The sequence below is a fragment of the Lycorma delicatula genome, chromosome 9 (genome assembly GCF_047948215.1).
Source record: "Lycorma delicatula isolate Av1 chromosome 9, ASM4794821v1, whole genome shotgun sequence".
Classification (NCBI taxonomy): Eukaryota; Metazoa; Arthropoda; class Insecta; order Hemiptera; family Fulgoridae; genus Lycorma; species Lycorma delicatula.
This window is the reverse complement of record NC_134463.1, coordinates 107,425,031-107,451,324: the sequence shown is the minus strand read 5'-3', so window position 1 is coordinate 107,451,324 and position 26,294 is coordinate 107,425,031. Positions and strand designations below refer to the sequence as shown.

Sequence of the window (26,294 nt, the reverse complement as noted above, 5' to 3'; positions counted from 1 at the left end):
AACAGCACTCATAAATAAAACTTTTCTTAATATATTCATTATTTTAAAATATGAAATACAAAAAAAAAAAAAATACTTAGCAAGTAATAGTAGAAACAATTTTTTTTTTCAATTATTTTTAAATGTTACACATGCACACAAAGAAATACATGTTACCAAAAAGCTTGACAGTGATGTTAATGACATTTCAATAATCAAGTGTTCTTCAATAGACGCCATTAAAACGACCACTTAGCCAACTTACATTGGTTGATAAACATGTATTTGAATGACAATAATCAGAAAATTAAAGAGAAAAAAATGTTAATTACCAAAACAATATAGCGACCTTAATGACAACTGCTGCTAGAATCTAGAGTAAACATATTGAGGAAGACAAGTTTAGGTCACAGCAAGCTTCGTAACAAATATATAAAATTTATTTATTTTATATTGAAAACTAATTAAATTTTCTATTGTAGTGTTTTTTTTCATTTAAAATAAATAACAATTATAATTAAAAAACAACAGTAATGTTTAGTCAAATATGAATAAAATAAAATTAATGTTAAACACATATGTATGTTTAATATATTAAATATAAATAACATACAAAATTTTAAACATAATTAATATACAATATATATATATAAATATTTATTACTTCCAGAGATAAATTATACATATTTCAAATACAATTTAATATTTCCGGTAGAGGTAAACCTTACATAGTACTAAAAAACAAAGTAAAGAAAAATTCTTACGAAACTAAATCTTATTACACTAAAACCTATAAGCTATTAATGTAGAATTATTTATAAGTGAATGGGCATGCATATTTAAAAGATTCAATAATGTGTGTGCTTGATTTAATGAAGAAATTATCCATGCATGATCCTTGATGCAGAATCATTTGAAAGTTTAGTTATTTTATTAAAGTATGACTTATTTCACCTTCATGAAAGTTATCAAAAAAGTCTCTGTTAATATTATCTATGCATTTGGGTAATTTCAATATTAAAATCTGCAGTAATGTGATGGATTTTATACTCCTATTCTGATCTATGCATTTTATTATTATTTTTACAAAATCCTTTTTATTCATGTCATGACACCTGAATACTGTAACCAGAGGTGAAGAGCACAATGACCAATTTTGGTCAAAAATAAATTTATTAGTGCACATACTACTTTCTAATGCTCTTTCCAGTGTTATAAAACGCTATTTCCAGTTCTGAATGGGAACAAAGTTAGCAACTTTGAAACTGACACCACGTCCTGTTTTTATAAAGGTAAAAACACTGGATTCATATGTTTTGTTTACTTTTAAACAGTACACTAATTTTCTATACCATGAGAGCACACTGTGTCCTGTACTTCTTGATCATGATAGTATTCTTGTACACCATGTGCATATAGCGTTGTGTGCTAATTAATGATAATATTATTATTATTTGGATTTGGAGTGTTATTGTTCTAAAAAATGAGTCATATAATTTTTTGCAGATATTTTAAACACACATTGTGACAAATTAAAATAATATTTTCAAGTTATTAATATTAAGCTACTACATTCTTATTCAGCAGATATTCGCATGTCAAACATGGAAAGTCCTTCATGCAATGTTACTCTAATTTCAGTTGGTATTTTTTTCTTTAAATTTTATTGAACAGTAGAATGTTTTTCTTTTAGACAATTTTAATTAATATTAACAACTTTAATTTCTACATTAAAAAAATATAATAAATAATATTACTATCTAATAATTTTAGTGTTTTCAGTCAAATAGCATGTAATGATAGTAGAAAGCAAATTCAAATAGGAAGAATTTGATAAATTCCTGAGCTGAATTTATCAAAATTGTCCAGAGGCTGAATTTGAAAAATTGTCATTGTCTGGTAGCCAAACAATCATCAAATTTAAACAAAATTTAAGTATTGTGACAGTGTTGTAACTTAAACTTAGTCTTCAATAAGCATGAAGGTATTAACTATATATTCTACAGTAATGTAGCACAAAAATAATATTCACTTAACTTGTTATTCTTCAAGTAGAGTATATCATTATTATTTTTGTAACACTGTAAAATAAAGTTTTAATACCAAAGCCGTTTTAAGATTAGTATTAATATTTATGCTGAAGCTCCAGTGATCTGTTCATGATGATTTATGTACTAGTTGCAATTACTGACTGATGGTAGTTGTAGGCTACTCATAGACCCTCAGTGTTATTCCTTTTTTCAGGTAACTTATTCAGACTTTGACCAGTTGTGAGGCCATAATGGAGAGTACATGTAAGTTAGTTTCTAAGAAAAAGTGTCTTAATGATTAAGTACAATGTCTGAGATTATAGAACAGTTTTTGCAATTAGCAAAAAAGGAAAAATGTAATCCACATTGACCAAATTCAAGGTCCTAACCTAGTATAGTTAAAGATAAAACATGTACAATATTCTAAATGATTGTCTAGTCAGTCTGGAAAAAATACATTCCAAACTTATTTTTGTCAATCTTTCTAATTTCTACAGTAATAATTATTTATCATTCAGTATATCTCACAATTTTAGAACTTCCTGTTGAGATTAGTTTTGCATCAAAAATAAAAAAATAATTGTCCCAATAAATTTTTGTACATTTAACTGAGTTTATGATGAAACCCTTTGTGTTTTTGAATACATATACATACATACATTATACATATAGCTGATGTAATGAATAAAGTAATACACATGTGAAGAATAACATTCCAAACCAGCCAAGTCAATTTTTGAACAAAATGAATTTTATTAATTTTCACTATCAGAATCTATATCTTTATAAGAAGGACGAATGATTTTTTTTCCAAACAGCACTGTTTATCATATATTTCTAATGGCAAATACCATGAAGTTTTACAAACGGCTCTTAAGTCAGGTCACTTCATTCTAAACCGACCTAAGTAATTAGAAAAAGTAGCTGATCTGATCACATGCTATTACATAATAGGTTATGTTTGCTCTTAAAAGGTGAAGTACGATAGTAATGTAAAACAATTTTCAACTTGCTAATTCTACTTTAACTGGTAACTACGGATTTTGAATTAAATATAAGTATCAAAGAAAGTATTAACGGTCGTATGAGAAAAAGTGATATTGAGGAATGGACAAAAACAAAAAAGAATGCACAGACACAAAGCTAAAGGAAAGCCTTTTTTTCTTGTAGTCATGTTGGGAAAACAGCAATAAGTAATCAGATGATGATATTAATGATTAACTAGATTACTTACTCTTATAAATTAACTATATATGGCTGTAAATTAACTTCAATTATTATGCTAAATGTAATTTATTGTATGACATGCCACTAGTTTTTCCAAGCCTCACATACAGTTAAAATAACGCGTAATTTTTTAAAAAATTTAAAAAAAATTATAATTTTTTTAAAAAAATCTTCTTAATGTTGTATAAGAATAAAACCAAAGTCAAACAGGACAATTTCCTTGTGAAATATATGCAGCTCGACAAAACCATTTCAAAATAGCTTCGACTGGCAGTTTCACGAGTAAGAACCTGCACAGATTATTTCATTAGAAAATTAAATGAACAATATGTAGAAGTTTGTTGTGAATACTTTTTCAATCTATTGCTCAAGTTGGAGGAAAAAGATTAAATGTGGTATCTAGATATATTTTATAAAACAGGATTGCTAGGCTAGAGCTCCACGGTGGAGCTAGGGCTAACTAAAAACATAAAGAAACAACAGAGTCCATTGTTGACCATTTACAATCTCTGAAATGCAAAGAAAGCCATTATGGCCAATTCAAGAGTATTCATAGTTATTTGTCCCCACAGTTAAATGTTAAAAACTATGGGGAATGTAGAATATTGCTAGAATTAGCAAAAATTTGCTTATATTGTCGTACAGTAAATATTATAAAAATTTTAGTACTAAATTTAATCTTAGTTTTGGAAATCCCAGAACTGATACATGTTAGTTTTGTGAAAAAAGTAAAGCTGAAATAGCTGCAGAAAACAGTAATCAGAAAAAACAAATCCTTTTAACTCAACACAGATTACATAGATTCCGATCAAAAACGTTTTATGAAATATTAAAGAAAAATGATGACTGAAGAGTATTTTGACAGGCAGCAAAATCAGCCACTTAACATCAATGAAGCATTTTATTGTAGGCAGTTTTGGATCTATAATTTAACTATAATCGTCCATGAAGAAAAAAATCTTTTTCATATACACCTGAACTGAGAATGAGAATGGTAGAGGATCTAATGAAATGTATTCAGCTCTTCTAGATTTCTTGAAAAGTTATTTAGAACCCTGAATAAATCTGTTACCTCAAGATAGTAAACCAAATAAGCTTGTTATTTTCTGATTCATATGCTAGTCAGAATAAAAATTTTATTATTATGGCTGCATTGTTAAATTTTGTCAACTCAAGTACAGTATTTGAAACAGGAGAACATGTCTTTCGGATTAGAGGGCACAATTTTATGCTCTCCAACTGTTTGTTTGGACAGCTTGAAAAAGAACTAAAACAATGTGAATTAATTAATTCTTGAATTAATTAATGAAAATTATTAAGTACTGAAGAATATTATAAATTTTATCAGAACCATGCTTCAGTAAAAATACTCTGAGTGAACTGGCTAGTCAACGTTTTAAAATTATTTCCTCAATGTAAAAACTAAAAAGTATTAAGCAAAACTGAAATCAAATAGCAAAGCAAAAAAACACCACAGAAACTCTGAAAAATGGGTTTGTAATGTACGAAAAGCTAAATACTTAGCTGGTGAAAGCTATACAAATAAAAAGAGAAAAAGATGTTCCAGCAAAAGAAATGAAACCTCTGTGCATGTGTGGAATGAAATGCTTTGAAAAAATTTCAGGTAATAAAAGGAAAGAAATATTTGATTCATACATTCACACATACTGATGTTCCAGTAAAAGTAATGACCTAAAAATACTGTATTATCATGCATCAAAATAATAAAATCCAATGAATGAAGGATGGTAAAAATCAAAGCTGAATCTTTACACTTTTAAAAAAATTATATCAAAGGGTTTGTAAAGTTATATTTTTAAACACTCTGTTCATATCTAATATTGTTCTTATTATTAATGCAATTAAAAAACAAGGCCCTGGTGGATTAGTTTTAAACAGAAAAACAAGGAATTCCAGATATAGTAATTCAAAACATGATGCAGCACATAAACTTGGTTCCATAATAATTAAGTCATTACTAGCGGCCAAAAACAAGAAAAGCATTTTTAAGTTTAGATATAGATTTAAGAAAATTATATTCTTTACATATTAAATGTTGTGATAAAAATAAAATAGATAAAAGAAATGCGGCAAACAAGTGGCTTTACATTGATATTTTTAAAACAAAACTAAAGTTATCATTTAAGCAGCTGGCTACAGACATATGTGATTCATATTCAGCAAAACTGAAGGAGTTAAAACCAGATCCAAAAGAAATTAAATAACATCTGCATTAAGATTAATTTGCACACTACTTTATATAATATTATTTTACAAGCAACCAAATGCAATGGTCTTAAACTTAACAAAGATAATTATTTGTACATTACATTTATTTACACAACAATTTTTTAATTATATTAAAAATAAACCGGCATTAAAGAAATTTATCATTCACACTTGCCTGAATGTAGGTAGAATCAACTTAATAATATGTAAATCTCTAGACATTGTATATAATTCATATGTCTACATAAACATAATGATTCTTTTTGTTGAAGTTTTTATGAAGTCATATTAAATACCTTACATGAGTAAGTAAAAGTAGCAGTACTATCACTATTATTTTTGATTTAAGAATTCTGACTTTGACTACTGTTCTTCAAATTATATTTATATATTTTAATCGCATAGAGTCCGATGTGTCGCTTAGTTAAAGAATGCCTTCTTAAACAATAGACAGTAGTAAATGACGCATTACAAAGTTTACAAAAAAATTTAGCTTGATCAAAAACCATATTATGCGTATCATAACTTTTTTTAGAATTTAAGTGGTCAAAAAATTCTGATAAAGTCATAAAAACCTTTTTACAATCGCAACACAAATCTATTTTAAAGTCAAGATTATGTGACAGCATGCATGAGTGAAATATAAAGTCTTTATCATCAGAAAATTCTTCTGTGCAAGATGAACAATTTCCAAATGTTTTATAGTTTTTATTAACTTTTGTTGATATATTTATATTGCATATATCATTATTACTAGTAACTACTTCATTATTTTTATTATTAACAGTACTATTACCAACAATCAGTTTATCCACTTCTAGCTTTATCATTTTACCATTATGAATTTTCAAATTCTTATATTTGTTATAAAACTTAGAACAATTAATCTGTCTTTTTATGTGTAATGATAAACTGTTTTTATTATCAAAGCGTTTATTACAATGTTTACATAAATAATTTACCTTGCTAATATCGTTGGTTTTAATAATTCGACCATTACCATTAAAATCATGATTCAAAGCTGTACAATGTGTTTTTAAAGAAGATATATTATCAAAAGTTCTATTACAAGTTTTACATTGAAATAGTTCAATGGTACTTTTAATATTATCAGTCTTAAATTCAGATAAATTCTTGCCTGGTAAATCTGAAAAGTTGCGATTACGATGGAAAAACATGTAATGCCTATTTAAATTTTTTCTAGATTTGAAATTCTTGCTACAAATTTTACAATAAAGACAAAATCTTGAATTTTTCTTCTCGACTTCTTTAATAGATTGCTTCAGTAATTGGTTTTGATTAGCAATGGTATTGTCAGAATCAAATGCCTCATGATTGATTAAACTAGCATGTTTTTTTAAACTACTTAATTTAGAAAAAGCCTTGTTACAAGTATTGCATTTATAAACATTACTGTTTACATTTATTTCCGCTTTCAACACATTATTTGTGAATATCTTATTGTTATTTAAATTATGCAGTGATAATAATTCATGTGTTTTAAGATCGTCTTCTTTTACGAAATTTAAAGAGCATGATTTACAGGAATATACAGGTATATTATATTTCTGAATATGGTAATCCACTATATGTTTTTTTGTACTTACATGTTTTTTAAACTCACAAATATCAAAAAAAGTATTTTCACATGTTTTACAAAATAAATTATTGCCGGTTATTGATACTACCATATTTACATGCTGATCGGTCAATAAATGGTCATTTAACAAATTAAAATTGATAAATTCTAAATTACAGGATTTACATGAATATTCATATTTACATACAGATATTACAACAGGTTTCACATCATCTGATTGTTCTTCTTGCTGTAATTCAAATACTGAAGATGCTGAAGCTTTCTTTAAATGTTTATTTAAAGATTTTACCATAAAATCTTCTTGTGTAACTAATGAACTTCTACAAGATGATGTATTTGAAGAGCGTGATGAACTTCTATGCAATAATGCAATAGATGAATCAGTATTTTCATTATGACTATCTAAATGACTATTATACAACATTTTTGGTATTGATTTTGTACATAAACCACATCTGTAATTTAATTGTTCTCTACTTCCTTTTTCCTTTCGTATACTCGAATTATCTACAATATTTTTGTTCAGCAATACTTCTAGATCACTTGTTTCTTTTACAATTTCATCAAAGGCATCATTACATTCATCAACTACTGTACTGCTGCCAGTAACAGCTGTAGTAAATTTTTCCTCATTATGGGATTTAATGTGTTTTGAAAAATCAATGGAATTACAAAACATTTTATTACATTGAATACATATATTTTTGTCTTTTTCTCGTATTTTTAAATGTTCTTTTAACATACTGACTTCACTAAAATTTTTATTACAATATATACAATCATTTATGGTGTCACAATTCCTAATCGATAGTTCATGTTCAATACTCTTTTCTTCCGTAATACAGTCATTTGCTTCTGATCGATTAATACGAAAATTTTCTAGCGACAGCTCTGAGTCAACTTCCTTTTCTTCAGGCATTAAATTGGATGGTGTAATAGAAACTTTACTGATTGCAGAAAAGGTTGTTTGAGCAGTATTATCATTATTTGTATTGTCTTTATTTTTATCCGAATATAAACAATTCTGACAAAAACCCCTAATTATTAAATTACTTCCACAGATCATCTCATATGGTTGTTGACAAATCTTGCATTTAAATAACCTTAATTTCTTTTCTTGTCTTTCAGAAGATTCATCGATATGGCTTCCAGAGCAATCCTAGAAAAACATTTTAATAAATTACCAATTTATAATAAATAATTCAAATGTTTTCCAAAATTATAAAAATTGAGATCAAATTTCTAATAATGAAGTCAAGCAGGACATAAGTAATATTGCCATTATCAGTCTAATAAATGAACCGTTTAAAAGAGTAATTAAACAGAACTTGCCTTTCTTTAGCCTTTACTTTAATTATAATTTACAACTAATGCAGTAAATATTTCATATGAAAACAATAAAATTTATATCTCATTGTGTTTAAATAATTAAAAAATTTATAATATCAGATACATAGTTATTACATTGAAAAGGCACTCTCAACAACCTGCAGTGGGTAAAGAATAAATATTAAAACTACTGAACACTAAAGGATGTATTTAAGCCCTAATATTCAATGATGTATTTTAAATAACAGTACACCTATCCTCCAATCTGTTAATATTATTAGCTCTGAACATCACCTGTAATGTCAAAACTCATAAATGAAAATATATCGCTAATCTCACAGGGGAAAACTTTAATTTGCTCCCCAGCTACTTGTTTGTTGCTTAGACTATAAAATAAAAGTCAATGCTTTTGCAAATAAAAGTCAATGCTTTTGCAAATAAAAGCAAATGCTACGTTAGCATGAATGGCTGAAAGTATCTGAAGAAACAATATCTAACCTAAAAACTTTCAACATAATTTTTTAAACTTAAAATGAAGAAAAAATACATATTTAATAAACAAACCACCGAAGCAGAATAACGACACAACTCATCACTGTTGTAATTTCTTTTGATTCTTAGATGATATTAAGTTTTGAATTTTTTATGCAACTCATAAAAAAACATCAAAACTGAACACAGTCCATGGACTAAAAGATGTCAATCCAATAGCGAGTTTTCTTTTATTACTGTATTTAGGTTACATACACACTCTAATCCTATAATGCTATTGCCAAGTCTGATTACTCATTTTGCTTCTTCATCATCTCTTTATTTTACCATCATTTTCCTTTTTCCATTTATTGCCAGATGTTATCTTCCTTTCTTATCTCCTCCCTCTTTCCAGCCATCCTCATCCCTATAAATAGTTTCAATCCCTCATAGTCTACTGTTCTAGAATATGTTTTTCTCAATTTATATATATGTGTGTGTGTGTGTGTATGCGCGCATGCGTGCGCGTCTGTTTCTCACCTGTTTCCTTTTTTTTTATTACAGCTCATAAGAATTACTTCAGCCTGAAGCCTCCCCCCTATGTCTTTGTCATTTTCTACATCTCTGCTCCATGTGTTACTACAAAGACCTAGTAGATGCTGTACATAATAACCTTGGCCTTTTCTGGTACCTTCTTATTCCATAACCATGTCTATCTTACCAGCTTGATAGATAACCCTTCTTTTTTCAATTAATTCAAATTTCATTTGAAATCTTTATAAATCTCACTCCTTCAGCATTTGAACTTCTAACCACTATTGTAGGTTCCCTGTCAATCATGATAATTCACTCTATCTCTCTATTCTTCAAAACCATTCCTTTGCTCTTTTACTTACTTTTAAGTTCCCATTTCTTCATAACACTACCAGAGCATTAAACAGGCTTTGCACATTTTGCTCATCCTTCACTTCATCATATCATCCACTGTACAATTCTATAATTATAATTACTGTATGTATCCCTTCTCAAAATCTATTTTACTTTTTTCATCCCACAACTTCTTTTGATTCATAGAACTATATTTAGGCATTAATACTGATAAATCAATCAAATAGACTGGGTACTATGTTTAAATTATTTTTAAAATTTATTACTTTAATATTTTTTAAAATGACAAAAAATGGCATAGCTACTTCCAAGAACAACAAATCCTATGTAATTCTTACAAGAAAAGTGAGGAATGAAGTATTTTCTATGACCTTCACAGCGTCAAATACACTGTCACAAATTGGCTCTCACTCTCTGAACTTCAGAGGTAATATTCAACTCTAAAAATAAAGCTTCAATGCTCTGAACTTAGGGGACCTGATAATAAACATTGTTACTTTCTGAAAAAACAATTCAAGTTCAGATTAGCAGTACTTGCACCTTTGATGCTTTACATCACAGCAGTTAGAAAAACAACAGAATCTCAGTCTGAATTTAAACATATACTTTACAAAAATTTGTAAAAGTTTTTCTAAGACACTTGTCCCCAAACATGAGGTTCAAATGTAATCATATAGTAAGTTGGATTACACTAAATGAAAAAAAAAAAAATTAATTAGGTAAGAAATTGTATTATATAACTTAAATTGATAATAGAGCCTGAGCCTTATTTCAAGAGCCTGTGCTCTTGAAATAATTACAAAAATAATTTCTCACCAAAGATAATTATTTGCATCTTATGTAAGACTGTAAATTACATTCCTTAGAACCTAATGGTCCAAATACTTGGAACATTTCTGGTAGTAATATCCTGTAAATTGAAGGTTGTAAAATGTTGATCGATAGTAAAATTCCAATGACCAAAGCTATGATCAGCAATCAGTTCACTAAATTAAAAATGTTGAATGGAGCTTGCCAAATCTTTACCGTTTTATAGTGGCTGATATTCATCCACAGTAGTGAATGCCATTCAAAAGAAAAGAAAAAATATAAGTGTGTATATTTTTTGCTTACTGCCAATGAATTCATAGACTTATCATTTTGAAATTAAATCCTAATTTGTAGAGATTTACATAAAAGTATCCAATTCATATCCTACATCTATTTAAATTTTTAAAACTTTTCCTTCTTTTCATTTTCAAAGTCCGTACAAGAGATTATATTATAGTACACAGACAGATTAAATTATACAACATAAACAAAAAAGTATTAAAAAATATAAATAAATTTTCAAAATTCTACAAAAGTAATTAATATGGAATGGTAGTTAATGTTTTGCATGTGATATGTAACTGTAAATGTTAGGATCAAGATGCTTGTTTTTATTATCATGCTATTACTGCTAATGTAAAAAATATTAATGTATTACTTATATTAATGGGTTAGTTATTACTCTTATTATTCTATTTAAACCCATCAATAAATTTTTAAATTTTGACCATATGTAAAAAACTCTTTAATAATTATTAATCTAAGAGCATATTTTTAAATGAATGTTGAACCTCTTTATCAATGTAAAATTATTTTCACTGCAATAAAAAAATTTAACTCACTTTCAGCAATGAAACCTGAAACAGAAAAACTCATGCTTTTCTCAGTTCTCATATTACACAATTATCTGTTAATTCGAAAACATATGAAATGGCCATTAAAATAAAAAAATATATTCCTTTTTTGAATTTGAATCTGATTCTTACATCATCATGGAGAGGTTGGCTGCAATTCACTAGACCAAATTGGTTTCAACCTGCTAATTTATAATTCAATGTAGAAGTTACTATTTCCTTTAATCCACTCATTACTAAATTTATGTTAATATGTAAAAAGAATTATCTTTCAATAAATCATTAACATATTCAAATTTTTATTGCCTTTTAGAACAATAAACAAAATTGTTCTAAATAAAACAGGAAATTTCTTGCCCCAATGTTTTAAAATGCTACGATCCACTGCTTCTACTGTTTCAAAATACAGCACTTAATTCACATGACAACCTTAATTTGTTAAAATAGTGCCTTGAAGTACCCTCTCATGTTTCATAGATGGGTCTTAAAAACTAAACACTGAAAAAAAAACAGTTGGAAAATTGTTTTATTATTTATTGTAATATTTATTTAATTCAAAAGTACTTCCTTTCACTGACCAAAACTATGGAGTAAAACTTATAAAATTTTCTAATGTTGCTACAATATAGATAATTTTAAATCCTTTTTTGATAATATAATTTAAAAACTAACAATTACTTTAGAAAAGTTATTTTATGGACTTGCTGAACATGTAATAAAAAACACTAAACCTTAAAGAATTATACTTTCATTCTTTTACCCATGTAGTATGCTACAAGTAAAAATATTCACTAACAGTAAATTAATTAGTTTTAATTAAATAAATGTATAATTACCAATTCATAATCCACATTCTCCTCCTTAACAGCAGAAAAGCCATTTGAATCTGTTACTGTAGCCACATCATCATTATCATGTGTTTTTTCCTGATTTTCATTATCAATTTTAAGTGGATCATCATCTAATTCTACGTACCACATTATATAATCTTTCTAAAAAAGTTAAAAATCTTAGTTAATATTAGTCAATAAAACCAAATGTAATCTTAAAGCCTAAACAAAGAACCTGTTCTATACTTATAGAAATATGTTAAAAGAAAAATCATATCATCAGTTTAATTATCAAATAATTTTTCTTTAGTTAAACATCTCCCTCTATGAATCATGAGACCTTGCTGATGGTGAGGGGGCTTGAGTGCTCAGTAATAGAGAGTAGCTGAACCAAAGGTGCAACCATATCGGAGAGGTATCTGTAGAGAGCCAGACTAGGAATGATTCCTGAAAGAGGGCAACAGCTCTTTCAGTAGTTGTTAAGAGCATAGGTCAGGAGGACTTAAACAGCCATATCAACATCACTCAATCTTCCCAGTATTGCGCATCTGAAAGCAATGGACAACTACAGCTGTTAAAATGTAGCTTTCTGTATTTTCATGTAACAAAGATGGAGACACCTTAAAATATTCCGGAGGTAAACTGGTCCTCCATTTGAATCTCTGCGTGGGGACTACTAAGAAAGGGGTCATCAGAAAATTAAAAAATAACATTCTACAAGTAAAAGCATGGAATGTTATAAATCTAAAAAAGGTTGGTAAGTTAGAAAACTTAAAGAGGGAAATGGATAGGTTAAATATAGATGTAGTAGGAATTAGCACGGTTCAGTAGGAGGAAGAAAACGATTTTTGGTCAAAAGGAACGAAAGAGGGGATCGACTCATTTAGTTTTGCACGAAGTATAACTTAATAATTGTCAACAGGGTTGAGGTCAACCGGAGCAGACGTGTTTAGTGCGTTCCGTTGGAAAGTGTTTTTTGGGGTTGGGTTTTGCGAGTTTTTGCTTTCCACAGTGTTTCAGTGTAATCCAGTTACAGATTAGGTTTAAAATGAGCCACTGTTCATGTAAATTAGCTCAGTTTGAATCGATTTTTTATGTTTTTTCGTAGTTATATGGTTTTGTAAGTTAGTTGCAGTTATTCATTGTGGATATTTATTTTGTTGTTGTGCTGTTCTTGAACGTTAACAGTACTGATTAAGGGCTGTATCTGCCAATTTACTGGCACGCGGAATACAGGTTAGCGGCAGCTTTAGCTGGTAAATATACGTAATAGGTTGGGTGCATGGTTTGAGGCGCTTATTGTCGAGGTTTCTTAACATCAGTAGTTAGTTTTATTATGCAGTTTTTGTTAAATTCAGTCTAGCTTTAATAGTTTTATTTAATAACGGTATTTAGAAGTAAAATGTACGACAACGTGGTTTAGCGAAAGTGACGGAGCTTGGCTTTTTATAAAATTGCAAGTAGTATTCACATGGTCATCCTGTCACATTTTTAGTTTTTTTGTTTCGGTATTTTTGACCGGGGGATTCCCCCCTTATCTTTTTAGAAGTTCGCCGCAGTTTTAAAGCTGAATTTCGGTCAATTCTGCTTTTCCGCATGATTTTACTCCATAAAGGGAACGTCGTCAGCCGGTGTTTTCTTCGATCGTAGATAGTTGAATAATTTTTCGTATTTTCGCGACAGAATCTCGATAGAAGAGGGTTTCAAGCCCAGAAAGAGCCCTCCCAATTTCTCAGTGAGGGGTGCAGTGTCGGCGTTTAACTCGATGAAGGGGGCGTTTGTTGTTGAAAAGCATGGCTCTGCGAGGGTTATTGAGGGTCAGGTCTCCTAGGAGAGCGCACTCCGCGAAAAACCTGACTAGAGGCCCGAGGAACTAAGGGTTTATAATCTGGATTCAGATGTGTGGAAAGCGTTTACGGCGGTAGAGAACGAAGTTAAAACGTTAACATCTCTCGTGACTACTACCAAGCGAGAAATCAAGGATGTAGTCGCTAAGCTTCAACTTAAGTGTTGATACGCTTGGGAGTCGTGTTAAAGATAATGTCATGGGCTCCCAAGATTCAGTTTTCAGGAGCAAGGAGGTCACCACGCAAACCAGGGAGTTTGTAGACAACGTACGGAGCGAGGTCGAACAAGATCATGTTAAAGATCTAACTAGGCATGATCTGAAAAGCCTTCTTCTAAAGTGGAGGAAGGATATTTTAACGAGAACAACAGTAGAGGCATGCTGCAGGGTTCTGCTGTTGGGCCTACGATCCGGTTCTCGGTTGGAGCTGCCTCAGAGGTCGCAGACCATAGCAAACGCCGACAACCTTGTCCTACTGGTAGTTGCTCGTATGGAAGCGGAACTGATGGCCAAGGCCGCGGATACAATCGACAGTATCATGGACTGGTTCGACGCTAACAGGTTGCAAGTGGCTGTCAATAAGATGCAAGCCATTGTCTTTGCCGGGAGGAGACTTGCTGATGTGACAATCTCGGTTAGGGGTACTGTCGTGGTACCGGCTCCGGCGGTAAAGTACCTTCGGGTCTGGCTAGACAAGACTGATGTACCAGGTACAAATCAGGGAGATTGCCGGCAAGGCTGAAAGAACAGCTTCGACTTTGTGTCGCATTATGGCAAACGTCGGGGGACCACATCAGTCGAAGAGACGTCTGCTGGCATCGGTGGTAGACTATAATGCAGTACGGCGTTGCGGTGTGGGAGGCGGGGCTCTATATGGCCAGAGGCTGGGGTATTCTGAGGCAGAGAAACGAAGTATAGCGATACGTGTGGTCTCAATCTACCGTACCGTTTCGTTTGAGGCAGCTATGGTCCTTGCCGGGCTTCCTCCTCTCGACCTGCTAGCCAAGGAGAGGAAGGAGGGCAAGTACAGAAACGAGGCTAGGCGAGATCTGTTGGCTTAATGGCAGAATAGATGGGAGGGTTCCCAAAAAGGGCGATGGACAAGAAGACTGCTGTCTAGCGTGCAAAACTGGGTGGATTGAAGGTTGGGGAGCTGGATTTCTATCTCGCCCAGTTCTTTAGCGGGCATAGGTGTTTTAACTACCTGTTTGAGAGGGAGGAGACACCCGTGAGTGCGTACATTCCTCGGCAGCAGTCGATTCTGCCGAACACACGATTTTTGTGCCCTAAATGGGAGCTTTTGAGAATGCAGGGAGTCCAAGAAGTGGGTCCCATCTCCCCGGACAATATCGGAGAGACAATGCTAAGAAGTGAGACGTCCTGGGCTGTCGTGGCTACGTTTATCGGCAGTCGTGAAAAAGAAAACTGAGAAGGAACAGTTTTCTCCAAAATTACCAATAATGTTGACGGTAATAGACATACGTTGAGTAGCAGACTGCTATTGAGGTCGCAATGCATCGACGTGATACTAGTTTTATGTGATTTCACTTACATGATTATACGATTGCGTTGTGGTTTTATGTGTTGTGACTATATTATTAAATATATTTTACGTGATGTCACCAATGATTCGTGATAGGATAGATTAGGTCAGTGATTCTATTTAATTAGTGATATGATAATTTTATTATACACGCTTAAGGGAATTTATCGATGTTCTGTCTTTTATTGGATGGACGTTCCGTTTTATTAGGTATATTATATAATCATTGTTAGGTTAAGTATATGTTTAAGCTAGGCTTATATTATAAAGGCGAGGAGTCGTGGATTCTCATTATGGATTTTATATATATAAAAAATAATAAATACAATGAAAGAAATATAAATTAAATAGGGTTAGCTAAATTCAAAGATCGTCGTTGGCATATTTCTCCTGGTTCGTTCGTGGCGTTTTTCGAGTAGTGTTTTATTTCCTTTAAAGGAATAAGATTATTAGGTTATTCTGTAGCGATTCTTTCATGTGTTATTATTTTATTTGCGTATATGATTGTGTGTTGTAACTGTATTATCACATATGGATTATGTGTTCTCACCGATGTATCGTGTTAGGTTAGATTAATGATTCTATTTTATTAACGTAGTGATCATTTGTGTTAATTTATCGATGCTTTGTCTGTGTTATTGGAAGTAACCTATCTTGCTAGATATATTATATTAGTATTTTTAGTTTAGATAAATTGTTTAGGTTAGGTTTATACTGTAAGGGTGAGGACTCGTGTTTATTTCCTTTGAGGTAATAAGTTTAGCCCTTGTAAGAATGGTTTTTGTCTTGTTAGCATATTTTCATGGCATGATCGCTACGTTCTACGTGTTCTCGTGTATTGCATTATTCCGAGTTTTTGAGTAAGAAATATGATAACTAGGTTGTAAGAATGTTGTTTGCATTATTGGCTTGTTTTCACATCATGTTAGCCTTTCCGTCCAGGTTAATGTTAAGATCGTTGCAGACCTTGCTTGCTGGTTGCGTGTCATGCCTATCATCTTCATTATGTTTCGCGATAGATTATAAGTGTGTTATGTTGGTCTGGAGCATTCGAGACGTGTTGTTGGTACGAGTGAGCTTGTAAGCGGGACTGCATATCTTGAAGTTATGACTTTGGGTATTCCCGGGATGCGTAGGGTTACTTTAAAGGAGGGTGGTTTTAGTCTGTAGTCTGTTGATGGTGGTTCGATTAGAACAGCAGCAGTCAGACACTTCGTGCGTAAATGCATTTCCACCTCCATCCCAAGAAAAAAAAGTAATTGCCAACACCCAGTTTAAAAATAATAATAGAATATAAACATGGAAAAGCGAGGTGATAGTGCAAGGTATCAGATAGATTATATCATCGTTAAATAAAGATTTAGAAATCAACTCGTCGACCAAAGTTTATTTTGCAGCAGACATTGATAACGACCATATTTTAGTGATAATGAAATGCAGATTGGAGCTTAAAAACCTGAAGAAAAGGTGTCAGATGAATCAGTGGATATTAGAGAAGCCTGAGTAAGAGGAGCTAAAGATTTTTGAGGACATTGCAAGAGGTCTGAGTAAAAACAATAAGGTAAAAATATAGAAGAATGGGAGAATATTAAAAAAGAAATTCCTAAATCAGCAGAAGCGAACTTAGGTGAAACAAAGAGAACTGGTAGAAAACCTTGGATAAGGATATATTGGAGCTGATGGATGAATGTAGAAAGTATAAGAAAGCTAGTGATGAAGAAAGTAAAAGAAACTATATCAAAAATTAAGAAACACTACAAACAGGAGGTGCAAATTAGCAAAAGAAGAGCGGATTAAAGTAAAGTGTTAAGAAATGGAAAGAAAAATGATTGTTTGTAAAAGTCAGAGCAAACAGGAAAGTTAAGGAAAATTTTGTATTACATAGATTAAAATCTAATGTGTTAAAACATAGATGGTACATCGATTTATAATACGAAAGAAAATGTTGATAGATGAGTGGAATATGTTGAGTTATATTGGAGGAAATGAATTAGAAACTGGTGTTATAGAGAAAGAAGAGGATAAAAAGGGAGATACAATACTGAGATCTGAATTTAAGAGAGCATTAAAAGATTTGAATGGCAGAAAGGCCTCCTGGGATAGACAGGATAGCTGCATAATTACTGCGCAGTGCAAGTGAGGAAGCGATTGATAGATTATACAAACTGGTGTGTAATATTCATGAAAAAGGGTTACATCAGACTTCAAAAGAATGTTATTGTTATGATACCAAAGAAAGCAGGAGCAGATAAATGTGAAGAATACAGAACAATTAGCTTAACTACTCGTGCATCAAAAATCTTAACTAGAATTCTGTACAGAAAAATTGAGAGGAGAGTGGAAGAGGTGTTAGTAGGAGAAGACCAATTTGGTTTCAGGAAAAGTATGGCGACAAGGGAAGTAATTTTCACACTCAGATTAATAGTAGAAGGAAGATTAAAGAAAAACAAGCTGACATACTTGGTATTTATATACTTACAAAACACTTTAGACAATGTAGACTGGAATAAAATGTGCAACATTTTAAAAAAATGTAAGGTTCAAGTACAGAGATAGAAGAACAATTGCTAACATTTATAGAACCAAACTCCAATAGTAATAGTTGAAGAACATAAGAAAGAAGCAGTAATAAAAAAAGGGAGTCTGCCAAGGATGTTCCCTATCTGTTACTTTTAATCTTTATACAGAACTAGCAATTAATGATGTTAAAAAACAATTTACATCTGCAGTAACAGTGCAAGGTGAAAAGATAAAGATGTTATGATTTGCTGAATATATAATAATTCTTGCTGAGTAAAAAAGATTGAGAAGAAAAATGAACATCATGGATGAAGTCCTATGCAAGAACTACCACATGAAAATAAACAAAACAAAAGTAATGAAATGTAGTAGCAATAATGCAGATACCTAGTAATAGATTACTGAATATAAAAATAGGAAGATAAAAGATTACAGAAGTAGAAGAATTTTGTTATTTGGGAAGTAGATATAAAATGCCGCATAGCACCGGCAAAATGAGCTTTCAGTCAAAAATATAATTTGCTTACATCAAAAATTAATTTTAAACATCAGAAAACATTTTTGAAAGTATATGTTTGGAGTATAGCTTTATATAAAAGTGAAACTTGGACGATCAGAGTACCCGAGAAGAAAAGATTAGAAGCTTGTGAAATGTGGTGCTATGTTAAAAATCAGATGGGTGGATAAAGTGACAAATGAAGAGGTGTTGTGGCAAATTGATGAAGAAGCATTTGGAAAAATATAGTTAAAAGAAGAGACAGATTTATAGGCAAAATATTAAGGCATCCTGGAGTAGTTCCTTTGATTTTGGAGAGATGTAGATGGGAAACATTGTGCAGACAAGCAACATTTGGTACATCTAAAACAAATTGATAGGGATGTAGGATGTAAGGGTATACCGAAATGAAACAACTGGCACTAGGTAATGAATTTTGGAGAGCTGCATCAAACCAATCAAGTGATTGAAGGCAAAAAAAAAGGTTTAACAGCTATGAATTACTATTACTTGAAATGTAATTGTTAACTTAAATTGTAGATTTTCATTAAATAAATTTATCTGCACATCGTATGCTTTCAAATATAGTTTTTTTTTCTTCCAGTATCTCCTTTTTATTGAAATTGCTATTTTAAAAAACTGAAATTAATATAACATAGGTAGATATTGGTTATATTATTTTTTTACAGAATTACATTAATAATACTGGAATGACAATAAAACATAGTATAACATGCATTTACATAAAACTACCCAATATGGGTTGTTTGGAATGATGTTCTCACCCTGACACAAAAAGATGGTGCAAAAATGACCAAATGACAATGATATTTGTCAAGTATGATCCTTTAGATGGCATGCTGTGCATTTAGTTTCTTATTTGTAGCAATCAATTAAAGGAAACAAGTTTTGAAATTTTCTGATAAATTCAACTTCAAGCTGCAATGAAGTAATTTGTTTTAAAAAGTTTAACACTGATGTACATATGAAAAGAATTAAGATTCCACTTCAAAGATTCTTCCCTTTTGTTTTTTATAGTAAAAAAGTGAACCACAGTGTTTAACATGGTCGTTCATCCATTCAAAATGATGAAACACTTGGGATACCCAAAACCAGTATGACCAACAAAATCACAAAAATCCAAATGGCCATATTAAATGATCATCAGATGAAGGTACACAAGCTTGCTAATTTTGCAAACATCTTGTCTGAAGTTCATCACATTTTGCACAATGTTTTAGGTATAAAAGACTTTACATTTTATGAGTGCTGTGTTTGTTAACAGTCAATCAAAAATGCATTACAAGTGTTTAGGCTTATTTAAATTCGATTCTGCCGAGTTTCTTTTACATTTAATAACAACAGATGAAAAATGGATTCACTAATACAAGCAAGAAATAAAACAGATCCAAACAATGTGTGGAAGCAGGTACATCAAAGAAAGCAAAAATAATTCCATCTTAAGGGAAAGTCTCAGAGCTATGATTTTTTGGAATTCTCATGTGCAATAATCATATACTACCGGAAAAAAGGCAGGACCATCATCTGGGAGTATTCTTCACTAAAGACCAACTGAAGGGTGCTGTTAAGGCTAAATATCCATCTACATATGACCAAAAAGAAAGTGCTCCTTCAACATGACAATACGTTCACATATACATTTCAGATTCCTCTGATTTCCTCTTACAAACCCAAGAAATGATTCACTGAACAGAATTCAAATAATGAGAGCAAAGCTGAGACAACAGCTTATTTTCAGAATTGAATAAATCTCATACTGCAGATATTAAAAATTGTAAAATCATTGGTCTAATTGAAATCATTCATTCTCAAAGTGGGCAGTAACACCCCTTGTGGGCACTGGAGGCCTTCGGGTGGGCAGGTAGAAGGCCCACAGAAAATTCAGGGCGTTCAGGCGGTCTAGGAAGGCGATGACTGAAAAGGCAAAAAATATGTTTTTCTGATATTTCAAACTAAAATTAAATATCTACTGCACTAGTATAAAAAATTAAAGAGAAACCTACATTTTATGATAAAAATGATTGTATTCAAACTACGTTAGATTTGCAACCAAGGGGCTTAGAGAGAATTTAAAAAAAATTGAAGCTTGAATACTCTATTTTTTGACAGTATACTTCAGATTTCAACAAACATCAAATAAGAAAAATTTCAAAAATCAGTGAGAAATGTTTTAAAATTTGAAATTTTTTCTTTGTATTTGATCAAACGCATGGGGGAAAGAAATTTTTTCAGTAAATGCATTAAAATCGTTTAGAAGCTTATGACTTTAGCTTTAATTTCTTTTTTTGTACGTCTTGTTACAATTTTTCTAAACCTAAATATTCCACTTTAAAAAAAGAAAAGGCCATTATGTCTTAAATGCTACATATCTCCCGATCTAAGCAATGCACTGATACAAATTAATATGGAAATTAAAGGGTTCTAAATTTCCTGTTTAAAATCCCATTTAGTTTATGAAATATGTAGAATTTCTCAAACATGTATTAAAATGATTAAAATCATCAATGCTTAAGTTAATTTTTATATGACTAGGTCTGTATGAGTTCCTCAGTACGAATTCTTACACATATGGTAAACAAGTAATTGCATGTTTATTCCTGTTGGTGCATGTTGCATTTCAAACCAATATAAAGGCAGCAATTGTTTCTTTAATTTCCATTAGCATTTTCCTGTGCAATCAGTAGATGGTTTTTTTAAAATCAATTTTTTACTCACGTATTTGTGAGTCAAAACCATGTCGAAGCAAAAAAGAAGAAACGGCAGTACAATGCCGAATATATTAAATACAAATTTATCGAAAATCCCACAAATCCATCATCGCCAATGGCCTTATTTGTCAAAAAAATGTTTTCAAATGAAGGGATGAAACCTTCCAAGCTACAAGATCATTTTAATAAAATGCACTCAGATAAGAAAGACATAGATTTGGCCTATTTTCAAGACCTGGAAAAGAAATACATAGCTCAGTCAACTATATCAAAACATTTTTAAGCAGCTTCCAAGCAAAACAATGACGGACTTCGAGCTTCATCTCATTTTTAATTGCTAAAACAGGCAAACCACATACTATTGGGAAAGATTTAATTTTACCACCAGTAAAAGAAGTAATAACACTATGCTCCAAAAACTGGCGGAAGATATATCTGACAAATTCCTTTGAGCAATAGTTCTGTGTAAAGATGAATTGATGAGATGGCAGAAAACATCAAAGAATCATTAGGCAATCATCTGAAGACTTGCCAATTTTCAATTCAGTTGGATGAGTCCACTTTACCAACTAATGGAACATTGTTATTGTAATACGTGGGGTTTATCAAAGATGAGAAAATATGTCGAAGCCCTATTACTTGCTAGAAATTTAGAGACAGAGATGCAAAGGGAGAAGAAACCATATATAATACACTGGGAAGGTTTTGTGATGAAAAGGAAATTCTTTTTAAGAATATTATGTTCAATTGCTATTTATGGCGCTCCAGTTACAACAGAGCATCACCAAAGCTTCATAGCACACTTAAAAAATAAAGTTCCAGACGTGCTTGCTGTACATTGTGTCATTCATTGCCAACATTTAGTTGCAAGAAACCTGAGTGAATGCCTGCATAAATCACTGCAATATGTTATCAAAGCAGTTAAATAAATCAGAACTCACTACATGGCAGATTATTTAATCAACTTTGCATTGCCAATGATAAAGACTTAACCGCTTGCTGCTTCACACAGAAGTGCGCTGGCTATAAAAAGGTACTTGTCTGACTTGATTTTACAATCTGTTTGACTCTGTAATAGAGTTCCTGGAAAACAAAGACACATAGCTGCATGACAACCTCATTACATCAAAGAATGATATTGTGTATTTGACAGACCTATATAAATTGTTTAATGATTTTAATCTCCAGCTTCAAGGTGACGACTTGAACTTGGTTAAAACAAAATATGTCATTGCTGCTTTGGTAGCAAGCTGCTATTACACAAGAGAAATATTGGCAGACATGAATTTAATAACTTTCCTAATTTACCACCAGAGTATCCTTCAACAATGACGACTTGCTTGTTTACTGCCAACACTTGGAGTATCTCCACATTTCAAAAAATGATTCCAGGGCATTTTAAATATGGACATACCAGGGGTGTTGGATCCTTTTTCAAATATCAACACAGCAGGATCTCCCAGTTAGAATAACAACTTATAGAACTGACAGACAACAAGGAAATTAAAATAAAATTCAAGAATGGCTACAAAGAATTTTGGCTTCAAAAGCCAATCCCAAACCCTGGATTATGGCCAATTGTTCAATAATTTCTGATAGCAATCCCATCATCGTATTTGTCTAAATGTGGATTTAGTGTTGCAGCAATATTGCAAAACAAAAGGAGAAATCAATCGGCTGCATGTTATCAAATGCGGCAAATTACAGCTGTTTTTAAGCAAATTTGAGCCTGATATTAACAATACTCATTAAAGCATATCAGATTCATCCTTCACATTAATGTAAGTATGACAAGTTGAACTGTCAAATTCAATTGAAAGCTTTGTTTTAATTACTGTATTGTTATATTGAATATGCTATCACTGTTGTTATATAACTGTATAGATACAATTGTAACTTTTTTGAAAACAATTTTAATAAAAATAATTCCCAATATGATTAAATATGCGTTTTAATCACAATCATTTAAAATGTAAGTTTTGACTCAGAATTAGTAGGCTATGCCATGTTTAAGAACAATTGGAATTGCTGTTTTTATGAGCGCATCTTAAAAATAACAATTGTAATTATTTGTTTTTTTAACAGATGGTAAGTTAAAAATTTTGGGGGCACTACAGGATTTTTGATTCTCAATGTGGGCAGTGGGCGAAAAAGTTTGAGAATCAATGTCTGAATGTATAGAATTGCAAGCTGATTATGTTGAAAAACAAAAAATTTCTGAGAAATCATCATTTTCTTTGTTGAGAACTTTCCTAACAGGCCTCAAATATAAGATAAAATACACTTTATGAATTACAAACATAACCAATTATTAAGGAAATAAATAACTTAAAAAAATGTTTTTTATAAAAAAGTATAAAATACATTTATACTGAATTCATAACCATAATTCTTGATAGTGTCTTTTTACAACTAGACAAAAAAAATGCAAGCACTTGTCACAGAAATGCAGTCTTCTCCCATTAGATTCTCTCAACACTTAAAAATCTAAGATTATGTAACATATCTAAGATTAAGTCGCTGATTAAAAAGGGAGAAAGATGACAGCATTGAAGAGCAACAAGTGACAGATCGTGTTAGAAGTTGGATACGTGACTTATATAACAATGAAATGTAAAAAAGGAATGGACTACTGGATGATTGCAAACTCATCCTTGGAATTTGAACCTAATAAAAATATGAATAGAATATAAATACACTTAATTTTTTTCCCCAGAAAAAAGAATTTATGTTGTGCATGGACAACTCTTAGTTGTCCATGAATACTCTAAGAAGAAATTAGATAATTAAAAATGGAATAAATACTAGGGTTTTAAAAAAGAAGTCAGATAAAAGTAAGAGGGAATGAACCTTTGTATAAGCTTTAAAAGAATCAGAAGCATTATTAAAAGTGTAAGAAGAAGAAAAGTGCATTCTGATTCAAAATGAATGAGAATAATATTAATGACCTCTGTTGCTTTTACTTTTAATTTGAATACAAAAAAGAAATTAGTATCAATCATCTAAGTTTACAACAATGAAATTTTGTTGTTTGAAATGAACAGATTTTAAAACAAATATGATAACAGAGTAATTAGTGGCAGAATCTTGTAAGGAGACATATTAGGTTTGGTGGATCACATATTTTATACATATGCTCCCAACCTATACTGTACTTCTACACAGTTTGTCAAATTTTTTCTTTTAATTTAAATGGTATAAATAATAGATTTTGAAATGTGGTTTCAGAGAGGGAAGAGTGAAATAGAAGACAAAAATGAAAAACTGAATATATAATAAAAAAACTGAAAAAAAAGAAAAGAATAGAAAATGCAGCATCCTGTTTGAGGCATAGCCTATATATACAAATTATCAACAGATCAAAGAAAGAAATAACTGGAAGCTAGAAAAAATAAGACATTATGAAGAAAAAAAGCAATAAGGAAATAAAGGAAGTTGTTCAGAACAAAGATAAAAGTTGTTTGACATGTTTCAGCAGAGTGAAACATATCAAAAGGCAAATTCAATATAAAACTACAAGAGAGAATGAGCATTATGTTTTACAATATAGCAAAAGAATTGGGGGCAGTAAAATGAAAAAAAATTTTACAGGAATTATATTTAAATGTAGTTATTCAGTATTACTCTTGGAGTACATTTCTTAATGTCTTGATTTTAAAACCACTTATACATAGGACTATACAATCACAATCAAACTAAAAGCATACATTAATAACTTATCAAGTTAGTTAAATTTATCAGTAAATGAAAGGCCTTGTGACACCAATTTTTTCATAAGCATCACATATTTACAAATAATTTAGAAATGTCAAGCCCATGCTGGTAATCAAACTTAACTACTGAATGTGAAAGTAAAGTGATGCTGACCACTATAGCAACTAGCCGGTCCCATTAATAAATAATAGATATTCCATATAAATATCCCATCATCCTGGCTATGGAACACATGAAGCTAATTAACTCATTACATTCCCCTTGGATAGTCGCTTTTGCCGTTAATTCAATGTCAGGAGTCTTTTTAATGTAATTTCATATTTTTATTAAAATTCAAGACAATTTCTGGAAAAAAGAAGGCCTAGGATTATCCCAATATTGGAGAGATAACACATTGGACATGCCTAACCCTAGTAGCTCTTAGGACGTATATGCAGTAAAAAAGTATAAACTGCTACTTGTGGCATTTTTAAAAACACAATTCGTAATTCGTGGTTTCACAACAAGGGCACCTAACCAACAATTATAAGCTCAGGGTATGAATAACAAATTTTGTCATTTGAGTAATTCTTGCAGTGTTTTATTAAACATGCAAAACACTTTGTTATTCACAATACTGCAACATACACCAGCCATCATTACAGTGTTTTTACAGAAGTACAACGCAACACAACAGTCAAACATTAACCAATCATTCGTACTTACTTTAAAAACCAAATCACAATAAACGGAAGAAAAGCAACTACTGATTTAATAAATTTCTGAAATTACAATCCAAGATCACATTTGCGCAAATTACCACACTGTTATTACTAATACCAAATATACATATTTATCGGTTATCTAACACGACAAATTTTAATAGAATATCCGTTAAATATTGGAATATAGTTCTCAATGAACCGTACACACAATTCCAAAGGGTAATTCTTCACCAAGAACAAACACAAACAGTGCTAGCCAAGACACCATGGCAAAATGACGCTCTACATTTAACCCGCGTCGAGCGTGATGTAAATACTAATACCGATTCGGTTGAGGGAGGAATGTTCTTTCATAATAAGAATAGATTTTTTTTAATTAAAACTTTCTTCCTAGTCGTAATTAAAAGTTACAGTTAAGGGCATAATTCACACTAATAATAAAAATAATTAAAACACGACTGACAAAAAATAAAAAATTAACTAAAAAAAAAAAAC

At 31.0% G+C, this 26,294-nt stretch overlaps 1 protein-coding gene across 1 annotated transcript; it reads right to left on the bottom strand.

Moving 5' to 3' along the window:
• LOC142330036 (uncharacterized) lies at positions 1-26,054 on the bottom strand. The gene is made up of 3 exons (XM_075375048.1): positions 25,801-26,054; positions 12,254-12,409; positions 1-8,224 (listed from the first exon to the last, which is right to left on the bottom strand). The coding sequence occupies exons 2-3, from the start codon at positions 12,395-12,397 to the stop codon at positions 5,810-5,812; spliced, it is 2,559 nt and encodes an 852-aa protein (XP_075231163.1). The 5' UTR covers positions 12,398-12,409; positions 25,801-26,054; the 3' UTR covers positions 1-5,809.
• Between the last annotated feature and the right edge of the window lie 240 nt (positions 26,055-26,294).

Excerpts from the sequence above, each read along its gene's own strand:
- LOC142330036 (XM_075375048.1), bottom strand. The coding sequence starts at position 12,397 with ATGTGGTACGTAGAATTAGATGATGATCCACTTAAAATTGATAATGAA. Across the intron at positions 8,225-12,253 it reads AGAATGTGGATTATGAATTG|GATTGCTCTGGAAGCCATAT; the intron begins GTAATTATACAT and ends ATGTTTTTCTAG.